General features: G+C 41.5%; 2 protein-coding genes across 4 annotated transcripts in view; one reads left to right on the top strand and one right to left on the bottom strand.

Moving 5' to 3' along the window:
- The window catches only part of SRFBP1 (serum response factor binding protein 1), a 44,385-nt gene extending 42,643 nt beyond the window's left edge, over window positions 1-1,742 (top strand). For both annotated transcript variants that reach the window (XM_083464607.1, XM_083464608.1), the window contains exons 7-8: window positions 44-81; window positions 1,397-1,742. In XM_083464607.1, the coding sequence (XP_083320733.1) occupies window positions 44-81; window positions 1,397-1,575 (217 nt within the window). In that variant the 3' untranslated portion in view covers window positions 1,576-1,742. The remainder of the gene's footprint in view (window positions 1-43; window positions 82-1,396) is intronic.
- Window positions 1,743-4,695: 2,953 nt separating this feature from the next.
- Window positions 4,696-18,770, bottom strand: LOX (lysyl oxidase). 2 transcript variants are annotated; one of them, XM_083464610.1, is made up of 7 exons: window positions 17,860-18,765; window positions 16,256-16,364; window positions 14,141-14,278; window positions 12,240-12,396; window positions 10,848-10,943; window positions 10,647-10,762; window positions 4,696-8,562 (listed from the first exon to the last, which is right to left on the bottom strand). In XM_083464610.1, the coding sequence occupies exons 1-7, from the start codon at window positions 18,503-18,505 to the stop codon at window positions 8,556-8,558; spliced, it is 1,269 nt and encodes a 422-aa protein (XP_083320736.1). In that variant the 5' UTR covers window positions 18,506-18,765; the 3' UTR covers window positions 4,696-8,555. The 2 variants fall into 2 exon arrangements, with proteins under 2 accessions (XP_083320736.1, XP_083320735.1); XM_083464609.1 differs by lacking the exon at window positions 4,696-8,562 and having other exon boundaries at window positions 10,628-10,762; window positions 17,860-18,770.
- Window positions 18,771-20,996: the final 2,226 nt, after the last annotated feature.

Here is a 20,996-nt window from a genome sequence, read left to right as displayed (position 1 = left end):
ATAATGTCTTGACTTCTGAAAATATCACTTTTTTCTGTTATAGAACTGTAAAAGACCACCTTCCCAGAAGTAAAGCAAAAGGTAAGTCAAGTTGATGTTGCTACTTGCATCCATGCAGCATCAGAACAAAATCTCATTTTGTATTTAAATTGTAGCAGTAGTTTTTCAAATGCATTTAATTGTATTGATTTATTTATTTTTAAAGCATTGCACTTGAACTTTATATGGGCTTTTAAATTTTCAGTTTATGGAAGGACATTTTTACAATCTAGGTTTGTACAGCTAATTTTACTAGCCCTACTCCAGGTCAAGCAATCACTATAATTTTACTGAAGTTTGGAATAATGTGCTCTCCTTGTTTTCATATTTTCCAATAGGGTTTATAAGGCACAGGAGTCTCATTTTCATATTTTATTAAATTTCGGGAGGAATTCAGTGTTGCAGCAAGAAGATCATTCCATCAGGGAAAGAAAGCACTGTGGCTTGTCATATGTAATAATCCCCTTTTCACACACACACACACACACACACACACACGGCACTGTTCTGCAAGTTCTTCCTGTCCCACCCCAGGGCCAATTTGGGCCTCTGATAGACTTTACCAGTGCCGCATAATTCAGTACTGTTTTATATACAATCAGAAGCAATTACTTTTGAAAACTACATATCTCTGTACCATATTTAGAAGTTTTGCTTGTCCTCCAAAACTGCATGAAGTTCCACTTTGCATTGTCATGCCTGGAAGCTTTCCATAAGATAATTAAAAGAATGTCAGTGGCTTCTGTTTAATGTGTAAAAGTAACTGGGGGTGTTGCATCATAAATATGTAATAAATAATCCCTAAAGCACATAGGATAAGGTGGATCCCAACTTGTGCTCAGTGGAGCTCTGAGATCTTTTCCCAGGTGCCCCCTCAAATGCTGCTCAGGAGGGATAGGAGACGTTCTGAAGCACCCTCGGAGGTGGTGCTGGGGGCTACACAGGGAAATGGGAGAAAATTACAGCTTCACCCTCTTTGTATATTGAGAAGTCTACTGCGTCCTAGGTGGGAAATATCCTATCTGTTTGCAGAAGATCAAATCTGGATCTAACTTCTTATCTCTGAGGCACCAACTAGAAGCTGTATGCAGTGGTACCTCGGGTTACAGACCCTTCAGGTTACAGACTCCGCTAAACCAGAAATAGTACCTCGTGTTAAGAACTTTGCTTCAGGATGAGAACAGAAATTGCGCGGCAGCGGGAGGCCCCATTATCTAAAGTGGTACCTCATGTTAAGAACAGTTTCAGGTTAAGAACAGACCTCCAGAACAAATTAAGTTTTTAACCCGAGGTACCACTGTACCTCTATGGTGTGTGAATTGTCGATGTTATTAATGTTCTATAAATTCCTGTGCAGGTTTTGAAAGAAACGGTCCACAGAAACAGATGTCCAAAGGTTTGAGTATGAAGCAAGGTATTAAGAAAGAACAACTGGAACAGCCACTTCATCCTTCCTGGGAAGCGAGCAGGAAACGTCGAGAGCAAGTATCTCAAATTACAGCATTCCAAGGGAAAAAAATTAAATTTGAAGACTAAGGGGGTGTTATTTCTTCTTAAGGACTCTCTTCTTTTCCTCCCTTTTTTTTATCTCATCTGTTGACAACTTGTTGACACAGCTGTATAAACTAAAAACAAAGACATTTTCATTTATAGATTTTCAATACAACTGTAATATATAAAATAAATTGTTGATTTTGAAGTCATTCGTCGCAAGAGGCTTTTTGCTATAGAAACTATTCTACATTTGTCAGGAATAGCTCCATTTGCCATGTTGCCATTTGCCATGGGAACTTGCACGAAAGATCATGGGTATCGACAATTGGTAAAGATGCACCTCTTTATCCAGGCCTTAGATTCAATGGAGTCCTTTTCCTTCTCCTGCACAACTGTTCTGTGCTCCTGTTTTGTTGCTTTGCCATTGGTTGTTTTGTGATTTTATTTTACGATTTGAATGCAAATTGTACTTGCTTACATCAAGACATTTTTGTGACGTTTGGGAACCATTCAGTGAAGGGCTAGCTAGAAGTTAAAAAAAAATAGGCGTTTGTGGAAATCCCATAGGCAGAAAAAACATTTTGCTGTACATCATAGGATCTTAGAATTGTAGTAAGAAGCAACCCCAAAGGTAGTCTGGTCCAGTCCTCTGCAATATAGGAATCTCAACTAGATCATACATGACAGATGACCATCTAGCCTTTGCTTAAAAACCTCCAAGGAAGGACAGTTCACCGCCTGTTGTGGGAGACCGTTCCACTGTCGAACAGCTCTTGCTGTCAGAAAGTTATTCCTTATGTTTGGTTGGAATCTCCTTTCTTGCAACTTGAATCTATTGGTTCGGGTCTTAGCTTCCGGAGCAGGGAAAAAGAGGCTTGCTGCATTGTCCATGTGACAGCCCTTTAGATATTTGAAGATGACTATCATTGAATGAGGATACCATTCTATGCACCTTGATGGTGTTTTGTTGCTTATTAAGATGCTGCAGGGCTTGGCTGTTTTTGCTTGAAATGTGTCAGAGTTTGTATTCAATTACTAGTTCTGGAACAAATGTATAATCAGAAACCACTGGAAAACAGCATGTGTCTTGCAGTGTGAATAACTGACATTTGCTGTCCAAATAAGGAAGACTCTACATCAGAGGTCAGGAACCTGTGCTCAAATGTTGGATTCCAGTTCTTGTCAGCCCCAATCAGTATGGCCAATGGTCTGGGATTTTGGGAATTGTAGTTCCAACATTTGGAGGGACATAAGTTCAGCATTCGTGCTCTAAAGGAATTAATCTGGTGTTAAATTGTGTATTTATCTCCTTACTACAGTGGTACCTTGGTTGTTGAATGGCTTGGCTCCCGAACAAATCGGCTCCCAGTTTGCGAACGTTTTTCTTAAGCCGAACGTCCGACGCAGCTTCCAATTGAGTGCAAGAAGCTCCTGCAGCCAATTGGAAGCCGCACCTTGGTTTTCAAACCGTTCTGGGAGTCAAACGGACTCCCAGAATGGATTAAGTTTGACAACCAAGTTACCACTGTACTGTTAAAGTCAGAAATTTGTATCCATACTGTCCAATGGTTGCATTCATTTGTGTTTTGATATTCTGAGATTAGAAGGGCATTTGACTGAATTGAATGTCATCTATTTTCAGATCAGTTAATTCTTTTGGTTATCTAGAGTGCATTAATTGAAAAAGTAGGGTGAAGTTGTTTGCTTATAACACTGCAGGATTTGTCTTTTACGTCCCCCAAAAATTATTTTCATATGGTCCTTCATTACTCTTGGGATTCAAGCTATGTGTTAACAAGCTCTAACTTTTAGTGACTCCACTGCTTTAAAAGCCTTTCCCCATTTTACATGCATGTTGAAGAGAAAAATATTACATATGTTAATGCTAGCCCAATATTAGAGTTTCCTATCCCTTTATTATTTAGTCTCTCATTTTCCTAAATTTACAAATACTACACAACATGCCCTTAATCTCACTAGTTGATAAACATCTTTCCATTGGAGAAAAACAAGTTGTGAATGGCTAAAGAAAACTTGCACACTACATACAAAGTAATAAGATAACGCCTTTTCCTGTTTTAGTTGTAAAATGGAGAAACTTGAAAACTTCATAGCTTGAGTAGCATCTCTTTACATGTATCTGGGCTGCCAAGAGTGCTTAGTTTTTCTTGGCAATTGATGAACAGGAGAGAATTTCTTACTGCTATAACTTATGACCCTAGCAGTATTCCTATGGGGTGTCTAGCACATCAAAGCATTTTTAAAAGTGCTGGATTTACAGCAAAGCTTTTGATCTAAGGAACGAGCTATGTAGACTTTGTCTACATAGGAGGGCAATACCAGGTGAATGTAAATCACATCTCTTGTTTTCTTCTATTCAGATAAACCAGTGTTTTTAAAACTGTGAGACATACAGAGAAGTAGCCCCAGTTGAAAAACACCAATATAGAAGGAAACTCTAGCAACCTTAAAATATATTATTGGATGTTTTTGTTTAGGGGCGTTTTGGACGCATAGCGGACTAGAACTCCATTGTGGTCAAACTATATTGATACAAAAGTCTCAGTCTTATACCGTATTGTATTTTGTAGAAATAGAAACATTCTGAACTCAAGGATACATTTGAACTCAAAGTAATTTTGCAGACAGGCTTACTAAAATGGTGATACAGGACAATAAACTAGCCTACTGAAGACCCGTTGACTGTCTAGTCTTGTGGCAAGGTCCTGATCATGAACATCACTGTTATTTTTATCCTATGAGCTTTGTCCCATAATAATCTTGTCATAATGCATAATTAGTAGCATTTTTACAAGCTTTCCCTCTGGAAAGTAGAGGCAGCCCTGTTATAGACTGTTCTCCAGGCTCAATATGGTCTGTCAGCGATAAGCAAACTTTCTGCTTATATAAGAACTGTGATTGATACATACAATTTTCCTTATCCATGTGTGATGACTTCTATAAACTCCTTTAGCTCTCTTAGGTTGACCCTCCTTTCCCTAGCAGGGTAATTACAAAATTATCTAAGGTTTATATCTGAAGCATCATGTTTGTAATTTTTCGAGAATGAAATGCTTCTCCCATAGAGAAGAATGATACAATCATGTATATAGAGATTCCTCTTAACCTGTAAGAAAGATTTTGGTGAAAGCGGGAGAGACATTCTGAGCATTTGAAAAACAAATTTATTCAGGTCATTTTCACATAAATCTGCAACCACGATACAAGAATTAATCAAGAATATGGAAGTGCAATGAAGAAAACAAAGCTAGTGTATGAATAATTATAAATAACTTCTCAGAGAAAGATGCAAAGATTTTAAAAGCAAGGCTCTTTGAAAAAAATAATGAAGTAAATATTAGAATTCCTTGCAAGAAGTTAGAGTGGCTCTTCACTAAATTTGTAACATTTGGTTGCTTATAAATTTCCTGACAGAAAACTGTTTATTTCAATTCAAGTTAAAATATGTAAGCACCTTTGTAGTATCTGGAATGTGAAAATGATGTTTTTGGTGTAAGGCACAGGATAGACCACTTGTAAGAATATAGTACTTCAGTTATCTCCAACTAAACCTATGGGGAGGTACAAAAATGGTGAGTGGGGGAAAAATCAGTTTACCATTAAAAATCCCTTTGATCTAAATGTGAAATATTTGAATTAGAAACATTTTCTGTGCTATAGTCCGAATAAGGGCCTGCCAAAAAAAAGTGAAGAAAATCTATCTCTGTGTCATGCAGCTGGAAAAGGATTAGTTTCTCGCAAAAAGATGTAGCCCATTAATTCCTCGTGTGTTCCAAAAACCACAAGAAAATCTTCCAAGCTGCCATGAATCTTCATGAATTAGTACCTTTCTTTGTTAGAACTGATCTTGGCAAAGTGAATCTTGGCTGAGGTCTGAATCCAAAAGTGTCAGATATTCCAGTTCACATCATATGTAACAGCAGATAACCTGCTTCCCTCCAATAAATGAAAACACAATTTTGTAACTGGAAAAGCTGCTAAATGTGGGATAGTGGTCCTACGAAGCTGCTCGGCCCTATTCTTTGAGATGCCATCATCATGCCATCAGCTTTCCTGATCCCCTGCTCTTCTCAGTAGTCACTAGCTCCCCAATACCAGCCCACAGTTTTTCCTGCTGCTACTAAAACACTTCTAAAAAGAAAAAAAACTACATATAAGCAAGCAAGGCTGCTTACACACGTATCATGTGGATAGTTAAAGGTAGGTAGCCGTGTTGGTCTGTCGTAGTTGGGAAAAAAATTTAAAAATTCCTTCCAGTAGCACCTTAGAGACCAACTAAGTTTGTTATTGGTATGAGCTTTCGTGTGCATGCACACTTCTTCAGCTACACTGAAACAGAAGTCACCAGACCCTTATATATAGAGAGAGAGAGGGTGGGGAGGGGTATTACTCAGAAGGGTGGTGGGAATGGGTGATAGGTGTTGACGACTGTTAATGACTGCAATTGGTCTTACAGGAAAAAGCAAGGGGTGAGATGATTAAAAATAGCTTCATCATGTATAATGAGATAAGAATCCAATATCTCTATTCAGACCAGGTCTCTCCATGGTTTTAAGTTTGGTAATAAGTTGCAATTCAGCAACTTCTCGTTCCAGTCTGTTTCTGAAATTCTTTTGTAATAAGGCAGCTGCTTTGAGATCTTGTATAGAATGTCCTGGGAGATTGAAGTGTTCTCCTACTGGCTTCTCTGTCTTGTGATTCCTGATGTCCGATTTATGTCCATTTATCCTTTGGCGTAGGGTTTGGCCTGTTTGTCCAATATAGAGAACTGAAGGGCACTGCTGGCATTTGATGGCATACACAATGTTAGAAGCTGAGCAATTAAATAGTCCTGAGATTGTATGTTTGATGTTGTTGGGGCCAGTAATGGTGTCATTCCCACCACCCTTCTGAGTAATACCCCTCCCCATATAAGGGTCTGGTGACTTCTGTTTCAGTGTATCTGAAGAAGTGTGCATGCGCACGAAAGCTCATACCAATAACAAACTTAGTTGGTCTCTAAGGTGCTACTGGAAGGAATTTTTTTATGATGTGGATAGCAATTGTTGTTGACGTATGAAAGGGTGTTGCTTATGTTCATGTGTGATACTGGACATATTACACACGGTAGGACTGGTGATCTCAACATCCAGCAGAACTATCCAAGCTAAGGGGAAGGCACTGGCAGACAAAACAGGCAGAAGCAGGTCTTGCCAGCCTGGACACAGTGGTGTGGATGACAAATCTTTGTTTAAATTTGCAAAATAAATTGTCGTACTAAAAGTGGAGGAGCTTGAGGGTCTTCTAAGACAATCTGAAACGTGTATTCCAAGCCATCAAACATCTCCAATAAATGGTTATTGAAAATGTCCTTATATTCCCCAAGCTTAATGTATATCACTTCTTTCATGAATGGAATGCACTCAAAATGCAGCAAGTTTTAGTTCTAACAGCTAAAAAGCATGGCCAACAACTGAATATTTATAGGGCCTTTCAGCAAGCTAGTAGTGGGAAGGAAGACTCCCATCTGCTAGAAATTATTTCACAGTTTTGGGAGGTGGAGAAACCCATCTATTTCACTTTAGCCAAAGGAGGAATGATTCTTCTACCTCTAACAACCAATTTTCAATTTGGAGTTATGCTTTTCTTCACTTGAATTATTTACAAGTTTGCCTGTGGAATCCTGCATATGGCAGGTATTATCATATAATACAGTACTGCATTATTTAGTATGCAGCCTACTGAATATCCCTCTAGTATGTTTTTTTTATATAAAAAAACCTTCATTCTTTCTGACTGCCTACAAGGTTTAAAACACAGTATTCATGGAGAACATCCATTAACTCCTTGTGAATCAGTCTTTTAAGCCTTGTTTTGTGATGCTACCAAACTATATTACTCCTAACCTTTTTTTTTTAACCAATTAAAGTTTGCACTAAATAATGGAATATATTGAGAAATTCCACCTTTGTAAATAGACTTATTTTTTTCTGCCGAGTGTATAGATCAGCTTTAATCCAGGTTACCCAAATTCTATTAAGGGAGAATAGTTTCTAAATAATCGTAATTTAAAATCTTTAGAGCTGTACGGAAAAAAAGAAGAAAATGTGCAAAGCAATCTGCAGCAAACATTGGAAATGGGTAATTCACTATTTCATATTTCTTCTGAAAAAATGGCTTGTCAAAATATCAATAGGCATCTGGTTTAAGAAGATACCTGCCCGCTAATACGTCTAAAATGCAAATACTTTCATCTGAAAAGGTGTAATGAATAGCCATTGCTATACATGAAGCATGAACAGTTCTTAAAAAGTGAACAATACATTTTGTCCCAAGGATAGAAAATTATCATGCTGGGTGTTTAGCTCTGTTGGAAGTTTCATTTCCCCAGAGTTTGGTCCAGATTTTGCCCCATGACCACTGATTTTTCCTCCTCCTCCTTACTCTCAGTATTTATTATATGGCTGCAGACCAAATAATTGTGAAATTAGTTCCATGACCCTTTGGACACCACTGCCCCGGCCACTTGCCACATAGCAATAAACCTCCAAAGAAAATGAAAATGTAAAAAGCATAGTTTTGATATGGAGGGGTTGGAGTCTGTTGTTAAAAAAAAAATGTGTAAGATTCCATTGTGCATATATGAACCTAAAGTAACTCTTTGAATCTCAGCCTCTTTGAATATCCTTTAAATTGTTCCTTAAGCTCATTCACAAATAGCGTACTGATTTTCCAGTAGTCAGAGAAAAGGCATTTCTGTGAATGGGTTAAAACTTCCTGTAGAATTTGAAATACTGTATATAAAGCACCAATCTTTCACTGTCCTCAAAAGTTAAACACATGAATTGAGCTACAACATTCATTCTGGAGGTCTTAATGCTTCAGAGTCATTAAAATTCTTTTTGTATATACTCTGGTCCTTTTTTCGTTTTCGCTTTCAAAAGTTTTTACATCCTGTCTCAAGTTTATAAAATAATTTCACCTCAAAACCTTGGGCACCGTTGCATAAATTTTCTTTCATCTTAATACCTATTAAAGAGAAAAGAAGCGGTCGTTAAGTATAACATACATCAAAACAAAAGTACTAAATAGACCTTCGGATATCGTCGCTGGATTTAAAATTTAAGCAACATTAGCACAACACTTTTCCTCTGCTTAAACTGCTCCTATTGATTGACCTAAAGGAGATGCAGTAAAAGGCAAATCACTATTGACTGTACCCTTGCACAGGTCTCTAATATTAACAAGTCTTGTTAAGAGTTTAAACACTCGTGCACTTAGACAACATTTCATTACTTCCAAATGGAATTGTGCCAGGTTCTTAAAGGGGCTGTTCCCAGAACGTCCTTTTAAATTATTTCTTAGCATAGTAAGAAGCTGCGACAAATTCCTCTTGCTGCTCTGCTAATGTCACTGCTGACCTCTTAAGAATCCTGCTGTTCTAGCTCTTGGGCTCTTAGAAACTCACACTTGCAAGAATTCATAAAAGCCTGTGGCGAGGCCTCTTAACTTGTTGATTCTGTAAACCAACTGCAACTTTGGGCTAGTGGTGACAAAAATAAGTTCAGCGGGTTGTTTGGATGAATAAATATAATTGCCTATTCTTAGGGCTAGTACTGGTGTTCTCTAGAATGTGTCTAGTAGCTCACTCCTTAATGCAAGCTGAAGAATAAACATGGATATTGGAACAGGGGTATCAAAGACAAACGTTGCATTGTTATATATAGATGAGCTCATGCTAATTACTGAACACCAGAGTTGCAACTTCCTCTGAAGCACAGATTCCCACCCACAACAGATATCTCCATGCAACCATGTTAACAATTCTATCTCCCCAGGCACACATTTACATGGAAAAACAGCGAGACCAGATACAGTGACTCCCATAACTGCTAGAGGAAGTCCTGTCCAAAAGACCATTGGCAGTGCTATCAGTGTCAAACATAATCCATCTATTTATGCAAGTGTGGGCCTGGACGATGGACCAGACCAACTATATATGGGCAATCCACAAGGGGCTTGGTAAAACTAAAGTCAGCTTGGATTGAACTTCCTTAGCAATGTTCTCTGCGTTTTTGTAAGGATGCTCTGTCTGTGGAATGCATAAGCAGTATCCGGAAAGTTGTGTGAGCCAGAAATAACAGCTGACGCTTGCTAAGTCCTACTGCTGTAGGAATGTACAAATCCCTTTAAATCTTCCAAACAAGATTTCTAAAGAAGTATTTCAGAAAGAATCTGACTTGAGTGTCTTGCACTGGCAAGCAATTCAACACTTGCGTTACTCTTAAGTTCATTCTAGGCCATTCAATCTTACAGATTTTATGAAAAGCCAAAGGATGAAGCACATCATTTCACTATGAAGAGGTTCAAATGTGAAAGCAAAACAACTGAGTCTAAGAAAAATGATATAAACAGGCCATGTTCATACATTTATGATAAACCATGGTTAATGGTTTTCTATTAACACTAAGATTGTTACTGCTTTGCTCCCCTGCGTCTGTATGAGTGGGAGCAACAAACTCCAATCCCTGACCTAGGATTACGCAGGAAGCAGGGCTCATGTTACAAATAAACCAAGATCAAACCTCAAATTAGCCATGGTTTGATGAGCCAGGGATTGTGTTCACAGTAACTATGATTTATTGTGATACATGAATACAGCCATTGTTACACTGACAGGAAGGGAAGCATGCATTTTATAGAATGAGCCTTTTTAGTCAATAGCACTAAACTATGTTAGCATAATATGCACATAACTCAGAATCACACAATTCCCCCCCCCCAAGACATTGGAAGCATCTGCTCTCACTTTTAACTTAACCATAGTTCCCCATTACATTTGAACTCAAGAATTCCAATTGATTTAAACAAGTGATGGTCATAAGCCATGGTTTGATCCTAGCTTGTTTGAACAAAGCTTAGTTTGAACTAGCCATTGACCCCCTGTGATATGAAAAGGAACTCTGTTAGTTTAAAAGCACAAATGATTATGTGGTTGAGATAAGACCTAAAAGTCTCATTCTATAAAATACATGCTGCACAACACATTTTTGGAAAGACCATAAAAATGTGTAATTTTTTGTGTAAAAATGTGTAAACAGGAAATGACTTACGGTGAAATTGTGCAGCCAGACGCATATGCATGGTGACCTGTATAACGGATATCGCAACGCACGACATTGTTGGAGTAGTCTGATTCTGGTACCAAGTAGCTCGGGTTTACACTAACCTGCAAAAGAAATGCATGCTGTACTTTGCAAGTTCATATGTTGATAATTATTATTATTATTAACTTTAAAATGTAATTTCCATACCTTTAAGATGTAATTTCCAGGTTTAACATCTGTGATATCAATCCATTGGCAGTCTATGTCAGCATTGTATGTGTCGTAACACCCAGGGCTCAATCCCTAAAATTGAAGTGTAGCAGGATAGTGAAGTGAAAGTCTTAACTTTCTTTTATATATATATAAAAAAGTACAATGTTGACAAATGCCAAAAAACTTGCCTAAATAGTTAACATTTCTCAGTGATTCATAACACCTTACTGCCACCATTACTTCTATCAAAATGATTGTTCTCCTGCTATATGAATAGAATGACCCTTATAGAAAAGGTCTAAATTCTAGCAAAATAATTTTGCCTTCCAAAACAAACAAAAGATCCAGCATTTTCCCATTCAAAAGCAAAGGAGCCATTTTCATGAAAGACAAGGATATCAATGGCTGCTAGACACAATCACTATATTCTTCCCCCCACTATATTCTCCCCCCCCCCCACAGTTGTTGCAAGTCACAAGGACAGGACCTCCTTGCGAGCTTCCCATTAGGATAACTTGGTAAAACAGGACTTAGGGCTCTTTTCATGTCTCATTGCTATTTTGCTAGATTAAAAGGGAGGCTTGACTTTAGGAAACATATTTTTGTCCTGAAATGACAGCCCCCCTTTAAGCCATGAACTCACAGCCCTTTAGGTCTACGTAATATGCACGGTTCAGTTCCTTTCCCTACCCTGAAATCATTCTGAGTGGTGCCTGGCTGCCCCTACGAAAAGTACAATGTTTTGCCACAGACTGTGTGTCACTTGGCATGGGCTGCGGCGAGAAAGCTCATGGGTATACTGAGAGCTGGCAGCTATGCGCATTTTTTTAAAAAATAGGATGCAGTCTTCATTTGCTGAGGAAAATACTTTGCAACAAGCACAGGTCTCAAAACAGCGGATGAAGCCGCAAGAATTCTAAAAGAATTCATAGTAGCAATCAGATGCTATAATACTTAAGAGACTCAGCTAGCCAGTTTGCAGAAAAGTTAGGAAAGCATTCCACGACCTAAATCTGTAGGGGCTCACAAGAAGGTAGTTGCCAGTTGCCTCTAATCTTAGTTGTACCCCTTGCAACCAATATAGGGATCAGAGCTGGAAGATATCTCAATGCATTGTCTGAAACTGGTTTGAAGTTCAGATTGTGATACCAGTTTCAACGTCATTATCCAAGAGATGGCATTTCTACATCTCTCTGTGAATACTGAATAAAAGACCTTAGTAAGAGCTTCGTGTCTTTCCATTACTGGCAGCCTGCCATGAGGGAGGGGAAACAGATTCCCCGAAGCCTATATAGTGCTGTTGTTTCAGGGTCAGTCAAGACTGATGTTAGAAATCCATCTATATTCTGACAGCAAGAGATGAAAAATGATCAGCGACTACCTTACCTGCGTATGTGCTGTACACGCATACCTTCTATAGTATCCGTAATCGCAGGACGTATCTTCAAGACAAAAGCTTGCTTTGTGTCCTTCAGCTACTCTCCTTTGGGAGCTTGCTTCAAGCAAGTCATAATGGCTAAATTCATCCATACTGTGGTAGTGTCTGTTAAACCACAGGCAAACTTTTTTATTAAGTGTTAACCCAACAACAACAACAACAATAATAATAATAATAATAATAATAATAATAATAGTGGCCCAGCAAAACAACGTTGGCATAGAGCCTTACAATCACTGTTTATTATTCCAAACTAATGGGCTAATATTTTGTTGCCCTATGATACTGTTCTTCATATAGTTTCATTATTCAACAATTATATTACAAATACAGCTCTTGAGAGCAAATTGTTGCATAGCATTTAGTTTGTTTAAAGACTAAGCAAAATTGTTGTTCCAAAATTTCCTGCTGCAAGAATTAGGAAGCATATGAGTGTGTATATCGTTCATCTGAATTAAAAATGCTTACTTTGTATACTGTAAATTCCAAGGAATCTATGGATTCTGATTCTTTTTCTATCAGCGGCCCCCAAGTATTTACGCAAAATATTTTTATATTTAAATTCCACTGTGTTAAATATGTTCTAGTTTTACACACATTGCCTTATTATGCTTCTAATTATTCATTGATCATATTGTGAAAGGCCTGTTCTGTTGCTACATTATTATTTCTCACAGTAGAGTAGCTGGAGGGGAAATAGATTCAGGTAGGTAGCTGTGTTGATCTGACGCAGTCAAAATAAATAAAAAAATTGTGCAGTAGCACCTTAGAGACCAACTAAGTATGTTCTGGGTATAAGCTTTCCTGTGCATGCACACTTCTTCAGATACTTGTGTGCATGCACAGGAAAGCTTATACCCAGAACATACTTAGTTGGTCTCTAAGGTGCTACTGGACAAATTTTTTATTTATTTGGAGGGGAAACAGGTTAACTTTAGACAGCCACCTCAACGTCTTCTCTCCATTGTATTTTCTTATTGTTGATTCCAACAGAAGATGGAATCAAGCAATACGTTTCAACACAAATGTCCCTCTTTGGGTCTAAAGCTGCCTTTGAAGGCCCTCCCAAGCTGATGTGAGTTGTGGTACCAAACATCTGGAGGCCACCAGATTGGCAAAGGCAGGTCTAAAATCAATGAAGGTAATATTTGCCCTATGTGTGGCCTAAGCAGCTGAAAACCAAAGGGTACCTTCTGTTGTATGTCAGTCTTCAAATCACAGAAACCATACCTATGTTAGCACATCTTTGAATCCTTCTCATATGCAGGAAATGCTCATTGAGTTCAAGAGCTCGGGTACCAACATCACCTTGAGTCGACCTATTTCATCCACCTAACATTTCCACTGATTACTGAGTAAGTATGTTCTGAACATCCAAAATGTATACATGGAAGATGAACAAGTTCCATCACATTGGAATAGCTCCTATTTATTTTCTACAGTGGAACCTCGGTTTTTGAACGTCTCGGAAGTCGAACGTTTCAGTTTACAAATGCCGAAAACCCGGAAGTAACTGCTTTGGTTTTCGACTGCTTTTTGGAAGTCGAATGGCTTCCGTTTTGAGTTTTCTGTAAGTAAATACTGCTGGAATTGCATGCTTTGGTTTTCGAACGTTTTGGAAGTCAAACGGTCTTCTGAAACGGATTACGTTTGAAAACCGAGGTTCCACTGTATTCCTAAAGCAGGGTCGTAAACTTGAGTTCAGTGGGTAAGGGTTCAACTCCTGCTATTTTTTGCATGGTAGCAAGAGCAGGGGAAGGGAGTGGAGTGGAGTGCTGGAAGCCACATCACAACAAACAAACAGCAAGTGAACATAATTGGAAAGTACCATACTGAGCCCTTCACTCACTGATGACAACTGTGCCACTCCCAAGAGTATCGTGGTCTGCTTGGCAAGAAATCCGATGTGCCTTGGTTTTTCACTCTCTGGGGGAATCTCAGAAGCATTCTATTATCATAGTCTCTGACATCCGACCTGTAAGCTGAGCTGCAAAGATGTAAAACATACATGTGCATGAAATAGGCTTGAAATTGCTCGTTAAACACACTTTGCCTTATAGTGCGACATTTGTATTTATTATAGTTGAAACGATCTCTTGGGGCTTTTTAGAGAATGTAACATAACGAGAGCTGAAGCTGCTTAACAATGTCCAATGCAGTATATATCAGTGTTTTCCCTTCTCTACAGACCCTCTCAAATTGGCAGAGGGGGCCCTCTTGGTAGTTCCCCCACCCCTACTGTGAGAGAGGTAGACTGGGAGAGGGAGTTTTCTATGGCAACTCCTAAGCTGTGTAATTCCTTCCCCAGAGAGGACGAAATCTTCATTGTGCAGTTTCCATTATATGCTGAAGAAGTGCCTCTTTACCCTGACCTTTGACACCTGAAATATGTATTTTAGGAGCCACCCTATTCTATTGACTGTTATTGTTTTAACTGATTTTAATATTGTATTATTAAATTGTGGAAACCTGTCCTGAGACCTTGGGTGAAAAAAAATATTAACAATTTACTATTGTTACTACTACTACTACTATTCCATTTGCTAGTAATGTTTACATTTGACTCCTTTTTGATTATGCCTAGCACATGCCAAGTTGATGAGCATAACCAATTCCTCTCTTCAAATCAGAGGAAGTATGCATTATTTCAATAAAATATTTAGGAAAATATTTTGAAAAAACTAAGAAGTAGTAGGCCATGGCTGAACATCAGATAAAACATATCCCATGCCTACTTTTATTTACTGAACTTCTTTTTAACTTCGCTCGCTGGTGTCCTATGAAAGGTGGGTTTTCTGTTGTTGCAATAGACCAAAATTTGCTTTGCATACTGGAACCACCAAGTCCAAATCTTTTACCAGAATTTTTTGGTGTCTGCCGAGTCAGAGTAGGTGTTGATTCCTCTTCTTGCTGATCATGTCCATGTGATCTCCACTTCCTTCCTCTCCTGCTAATTTCAGCAGAGTTTCTATATTTCCACTTTAAAATGTCAACTAAGAATATGATGGAGTTGTGTAACATTAGCTAGCTATTCTTCTATCATCCTCAAGTACAAGATACTCTTAATCAATTTGCTAGCACTACTGCAAGTGTAAAAAGCATATTACCAAATCTTGGCTGGCATTGCTATGAACTAATTTTGAGAGGCTGTTTTGCATAACAATATTCCATCAGATCTAAAATACATTTTTTTTATATTAGTATCCTCACAGCCTCATCTTATGCATGTTTACAAAGAAGTCTCACTGAGTTCAATGGAATTTTCTCCCTAGTTGCATTGGTTGAAAAGCCATGGAATAATAATAATAATAATAATAATAATAATAATAATAATAATAATATTCAGAAAGCAAATGGTTTATTAAGAGCTGATTGCAAATTGCAATTATCAAATAGAAAGATTTTGCCTTTTTTAAAAAAATCCCCAACTTATTTCACAATTTGTAAACAATGTTTTCAAGGGGGACTTGTTTTCAAAAATTAGTGAAGCACTGACTTAATGAAAAACAGGCACTTCTTAAGGCAGTAATTCCCAAACAATAAGGGCATGGAAGCCTTATAGTTTGGTCATCCAGCTCTCAGCAGAGGGTAATAGAAACAGTATGTTTCATCAACTGGAATGGAGGCAGAACTCTCTGCAACTTTTGAAATTAACTCCTCTTCCCTCTTGTTAAGCTCCAGTGTGACATTGCGACATTTTTGTCAGCGTGTCCTGAACTGTGATGTAAAAGCAATGTTGTGGTTCCACACAAAGTTGGTCAAACTTTAGTCCTATTGAAAGCAACGGTACTTTTAAGGTAATAACAACCAACTTATCCCACCAATTTCAATGTGACATTCTGGATCTAATCTGGTGGGTGCCTCTTTTAGAAACCCTCGTTCTAAGACTCCAGATCTTCCCATCAGATTCAGTTAGGAATCCAATGCCAGCATAAACCAAGGGGCAGGAGTGACTCCTGTTTACCTTGCTAGGCAGTTCTCTTCAGCAGCGCACCTCAAGTTGTACATGGAAGTCCTCTGCACATAAGTGGATGCTTGGATGTAGTACGGATCTGGTACCAAGTCTGGGAGACCTGCAGTGCATCATGCCACAACACACACACACACAGAGAGAGAGAGAGAGAGAGAGAGAGAGAGAGAGAGAACAGATCAAGCCCAGAACATGTTTGCAAACTTCATTTTGCCTAACTTAGAGAAGTCACAAACTAAATCTTCCTAAACACTACATACAATCCACGTTTCTCACACCCATGGCTGGTTAACAAGAGCCAAGAGTCATTTTTCTCAAGATCAAAAGGGGGGGGGATATGAAAAGACAACGTGCCTTGCAGATTGGCAGATACTGTGAAACACAGCACTCTCCAAAGCAATTTTTCTCATAAATCTTCAAGGCATTCTTCCTCATAAGGACACCAGCTGAGGAGTACACTTAAGTCTGCCAGATCAAAATACCAGAAATGTGTCCGACACTGGAGCTTTGCTCTTTGTTATATGGTCCTGCAGCTATGTCGAAACAAATGATCCTGGGCATCCATTAGGCAGGTTGTGGTTTGAATTAACCCCGTTCAAAGAGCCTGAAGATGAAGCGCATCTTCCAGCCTTACTTTAAAGCAGAGAGACAGAGCATTGGTGCAAGTTTCCTTTGTTCTGGGAATGGGGAAATTTGGGGGCAGGGGTGCTATAACCATAAGGCTTCTTTCTTCAAAGTATGTGGTAGGGGTCTTAATTGATCCATGGTTCAGCCCCAGCAGTTTGTGCACAGGAGCAGATTTAATAATAACAGTGCCTCTGAGCATGCGCAGAGAGCTTTTTTGATGGCTGGCGAGGGGGCTTGTGGGCTGGAGTTAAAATGTCAGTGCAGCAGTAGGACAGAACCCCACTCCCTCCAGCATAAAGGAAATGAACCACCGCTAAAATAATATAACTTTTGTCCTGAAAAACCTTCTTCCCACTCCAGCGCTCTGTACTGAATTGTAGAAGTTGATTTGTGGGTTGTTGTTGTTTTTAACATTACTTTTTAAAGTACAGAGAAACAAGCCTTGTTGAAAAAAAAGTTTCCAGTGAAGAAGGGATATTCTCGTGCAATAAGTTCCAGGCTGACAACAACGCAGACACGGTGAGGGGCAAAGGGGGAGGGCTGGAACCAGACGGCGAATAATGGCAGTGGAGCCGGCCGCTTTGCCAAGCGCTCCGTGTTAAACGTGCCGTCTGGCGGGGAGGGCAGGATTTGCCACGTGGCTGCGTCGGGGTTGGGTTATTATTATTATTAACTGAATTTATATACCGCCCTATACCCGGAGGTCTCAGGGCGGATGGCAGAACAAAATCAAAATATAAAACCGCAAAATATATAATCGAAATAAAAACAACTTCTCAATACCTCCTCCCCCTCCAAAAAAACCCCCACCACGTTTTAAAAGGTGTGGTTGGGGCTTTTTTTGGAGGGCGACTGCTGTTGGCAGCGCAAGCGACCAACTCCACGTTTAAGTCACTGCAGGGGCGCAATTCCTCGCCACACTTTCTCGCGGAGAGGCAGCGCCCGTCGGGTGGCGAACTGCGCGCTCTTACCGTACTGGAAGTAACCGGTGCCATAACCGGGCCGCTGTCGGCTGTCGGGCCGGGGCCGCTCGTACGTGTCGTAATAGTTATAGTACGGGTTGTCGTCCGAGTACTTGTACGGGTTGTACGGGTCATCGCCCACCATGCGGTCTAAGCCGCGCGCCCGAGGGAAGTTGCTCAGAGGAGGCGCGCCGCTGCTGTTGCCCGGCCTGGAGGGGGCGCTGGCGAGGGGCGCTCGCCGAGAGCTGCTGGTGGCAGCGCCGTCGGCCCCGCGTCCCCTGTCGCCGGCGGGCTGCTGGTAGCCGGCTTGGAACCAGTGCTGCGCCTCGGGTCTCCGGGTGGTGCCGTCGGCGGAGACCGCTTGCGCCCTGCGCGGAGCGGTGCCATTGCCCCGGAGGAGCAACACGTGGCCGCCTTGCGCGGGCTGCTGGCTTGCGCGCCGTCGAGGCGGCTGGTACTGGGAGCCCACGCTGAGCAGGCTGTATAGCTGCCCCTGGTTCTCCCACTGAATCCTTTGCCTCCACACGGCCGGCGGCGGCGGGTTCCTTGGCTGAGGCAGCGCGCCCGACGGCGCGCACAGCAGGCAGCTCCAATAGACGCACGCTTGCAGCTGGGCTATACGAAGCAGCAGCGGCGGCCGGGTGGAGAGGCGCATGGCGGCGGAGGCGAGTGGGGTACCCCTTGGCACCCCTGGGTCCTGGAAGGACCGTCGAGCCAAACAACAGCCCGACGGCGAAGCAGCAGCTCTTGCAGGCGCCTGGACGCTCTCTTCGTACACAGGTGGCAGATTTCCCCTTTGCAACAAGCGTCCCCTCTCCTCCTCTCCAAGATTGCTAAAAGGAATGCGCTCAGCGCGGGACTGAGCAAGCCGCCTCTCCCTCTTGCTTTTGCTGGTGTCTGGAATGAAGCGGCAGCGGAGGGAGGGAGGGAGGGGCGGAGGGTAGGTGGGTGGGAGGAGATGAGGGCTTTTTAAACTTTTCTGGCACGTTCGCAAAGTTACACAAGCCCATTCTGGCAGGCGGCTCCTGCGCTATTTGTTCGCGTAATGCGCTGCGAAACGTGCCGGCCCCACAGTTCCCGGCCCGCTAAACAAAACAACAACAAGAATCCTCTTTTCGCATCTCTGCCTCCTCCGTCAGGCTTCCAGCCTCGTGCACCCCTAAGGCTGCGTTGCCACCTTTGTTTGGCAAAAAGACAGGACCGGGCGAGGCGGGGCGGTTGGTGAACCGTTGTTCTTTCATCTGTTGCTGAAGGGGCTTCAGTGCGTTACAATGGAGCTCAGTCGGGCAAACAGTCGTGCGTTCGAGCCCCCAGTTGGCCAAAAGATTCCTGCATTGCAGGGGTTGGACTAGATAACCCTCGTGGTCCCTCCCAAATTCTGTGATTCTACGATTACAGCCCAACAGGATGGCCCCTCTGGAACTGGTCACACACACACACACACACGTTGCACACACATGGATTTGTGAATCTGTCTGTGCTTGGCTACCCAGGGTTTAAATACAGGACCTTGCTATTCAAGCACATTCATTTGGAGAGGATCCGTAACTTGGCACAGAGAGAAAGAGAGAGAAGGAGGAGAAGACCTGAAGTACAGGACAAACAATACAGAACGTAGAGTTTAACATTGAAATATGGGGCAATCTTGTATTATGCAGAACAGGGCAGGTGACAGCCCTGCGCTACCCCTGGCTCTGATGGCCCAGACAGACAGGACCAGGCAGCTTATCTGCTAGGCGCTCGGTTCAGCAGGGGTCTCCCCCTCTCCACAATCTGCAGGCACCTCGCCATCCAGGGTTAACTGCATGCAGGCCTTTCGCTTCACTCAGACAAGTCAGGCTGCCAGGTGGCAAAGGACTGCCAAAGTATGCAGAGAGAGAGAGAGAGAGAGAGAGAGAGAGAGAGAGATGTTATTAGATCATCAGCCCAGCTAGAGAGACGAGAAAGCAGGCTAAGGGAGAGACGTGGGAGATGGCTCCGGTGAAAATACTTCCCAGAAAACATGTTTCGTTTCAACTGGAGCTCTGGCAGGGGAAACTTGGTGGCGGCTGCAGGGTGAAAAGGGAGGCGGGGTAACGCCTGTAACGCCCTTTTCATTATAGCCCAAATCCTCCTCAAATAAACTCAGGCATACCAGGCTTTGTTTTCCTCTCTCCGAGTCACATGATGAGAACTCCGCGTCTGGTGGAGAAGAGGCTCACTTCCAATCGAGTTCTCCCATGGGGAGGGCTGCTCATCACCCTGAGAATATCAACGGGGCAAAACGTAAGGTGTGGAGAAGAGGAGAAATTGGGTTCTCATTTCTCCATCCTTCTTTAGACAAAAGGGTTACTACCTCTGGATCTGAATCGAGATAACCTGACCCACCATGTAAAAGGTAAAGGGACCCTTGACCATTAGGTCCAGTCGTGGCCGACTCTGGGGTTGCGGCGCTCATCTCGCTTTATTGGCCAAGGGAGCCGGCATACAGCTTCTGGGTCATGTGGCCAGCATGACTAAGCCACTTCTGGTGAATCAGAGCAGCACACAGGCACGCCGCTTACCTTCCTGCCGGAGCACTTTGACGCGCTTTCGAACTGCTAGGTTGGCAGGAGCAGGGACCGAGCAATGGGAGCTCACCCCGTCACAGGGATTCGAACCGCCAACCTTCTGATCGGCAAGTCCTAGCTCTGTGTTTAACCCACAGCACCACCCATATACCTAGCTAGAATTTAGGTTAGGGGGTGGGGCAGGACACCCATCATCCTCTGTCATCATCCTCTGTCTGGCTCTGTTTAACAGATTCAGAATGAAATGTCTCTACAACAGTTGCTTTCTTTTGACCCCAAGGGCTTAGGAAAATCTTTCAAAATCTTTCTACGATTTCTACTTTTAGTTAAGTATTTTTATTTATTTACTTGAGGGGGGGCAGCTGTTAACACCCATGACCTGATTGCACTCCCGCCCCCACAAAGAGGGCAATTAAAAAACCTATGAAGTACAGACTCCAGATATTTTTGAAGTATCTGCATCAGGTTAAAGGATGTTTGTTAAGGAAATCGTTGAAAAGGGAATATTGCAGACCCCTCAGTATTCTCTAAGCTAAGCATACCCAGCTCCCACAACTGGTTATCATAAGGCTTGGTTTCCAGACTATCACCTTGGTA

Source organism: Podarcis liolepis (assembly GCF_965112155.1).
Source record: "Podarcis liolepis genome assembly, chromosome: 11".
Taxonomy (NCBI): Eukaryota; Metazoa; Chordata; class Lepidosauria; order Squamata; family Lacertidae; genus Podarcis; species Podarcis liolepis.
The sequence above is the reverse complement of the archived record's forward strand: the minus strand, read 5'-3'. Positions and strand labels throughout refer to the sequence as shown.

What these genes read in the sequence shown, in the direction of transcription:
- LOX (XM_083464610.1), bottom strand. Translation starts at nt 18,505, where the DNA reads ATGCGCCTCTCCACCCGGCCGCCGCTGCTGCTTCGTATAGCCCAGCTG. An exon ending in GAAGAGAACTGCCTAGCAAG is followed by an intron (nt 14,279 to 16,255) that starts GTAAACAGGAGT and finishes ACATCTTTGCAG; the next exon opens with CTCAGCTTACAGGTCGGATG. An exon ending in CGTGTACAGCACATACGCAG is followed by an intron (nt 10,944 to 12,239) that starts GTAAGGTAGTCG and finishes CTTCAATTTTAG; the next exon opens with GGATTGAGCCCTGGGTGTTA.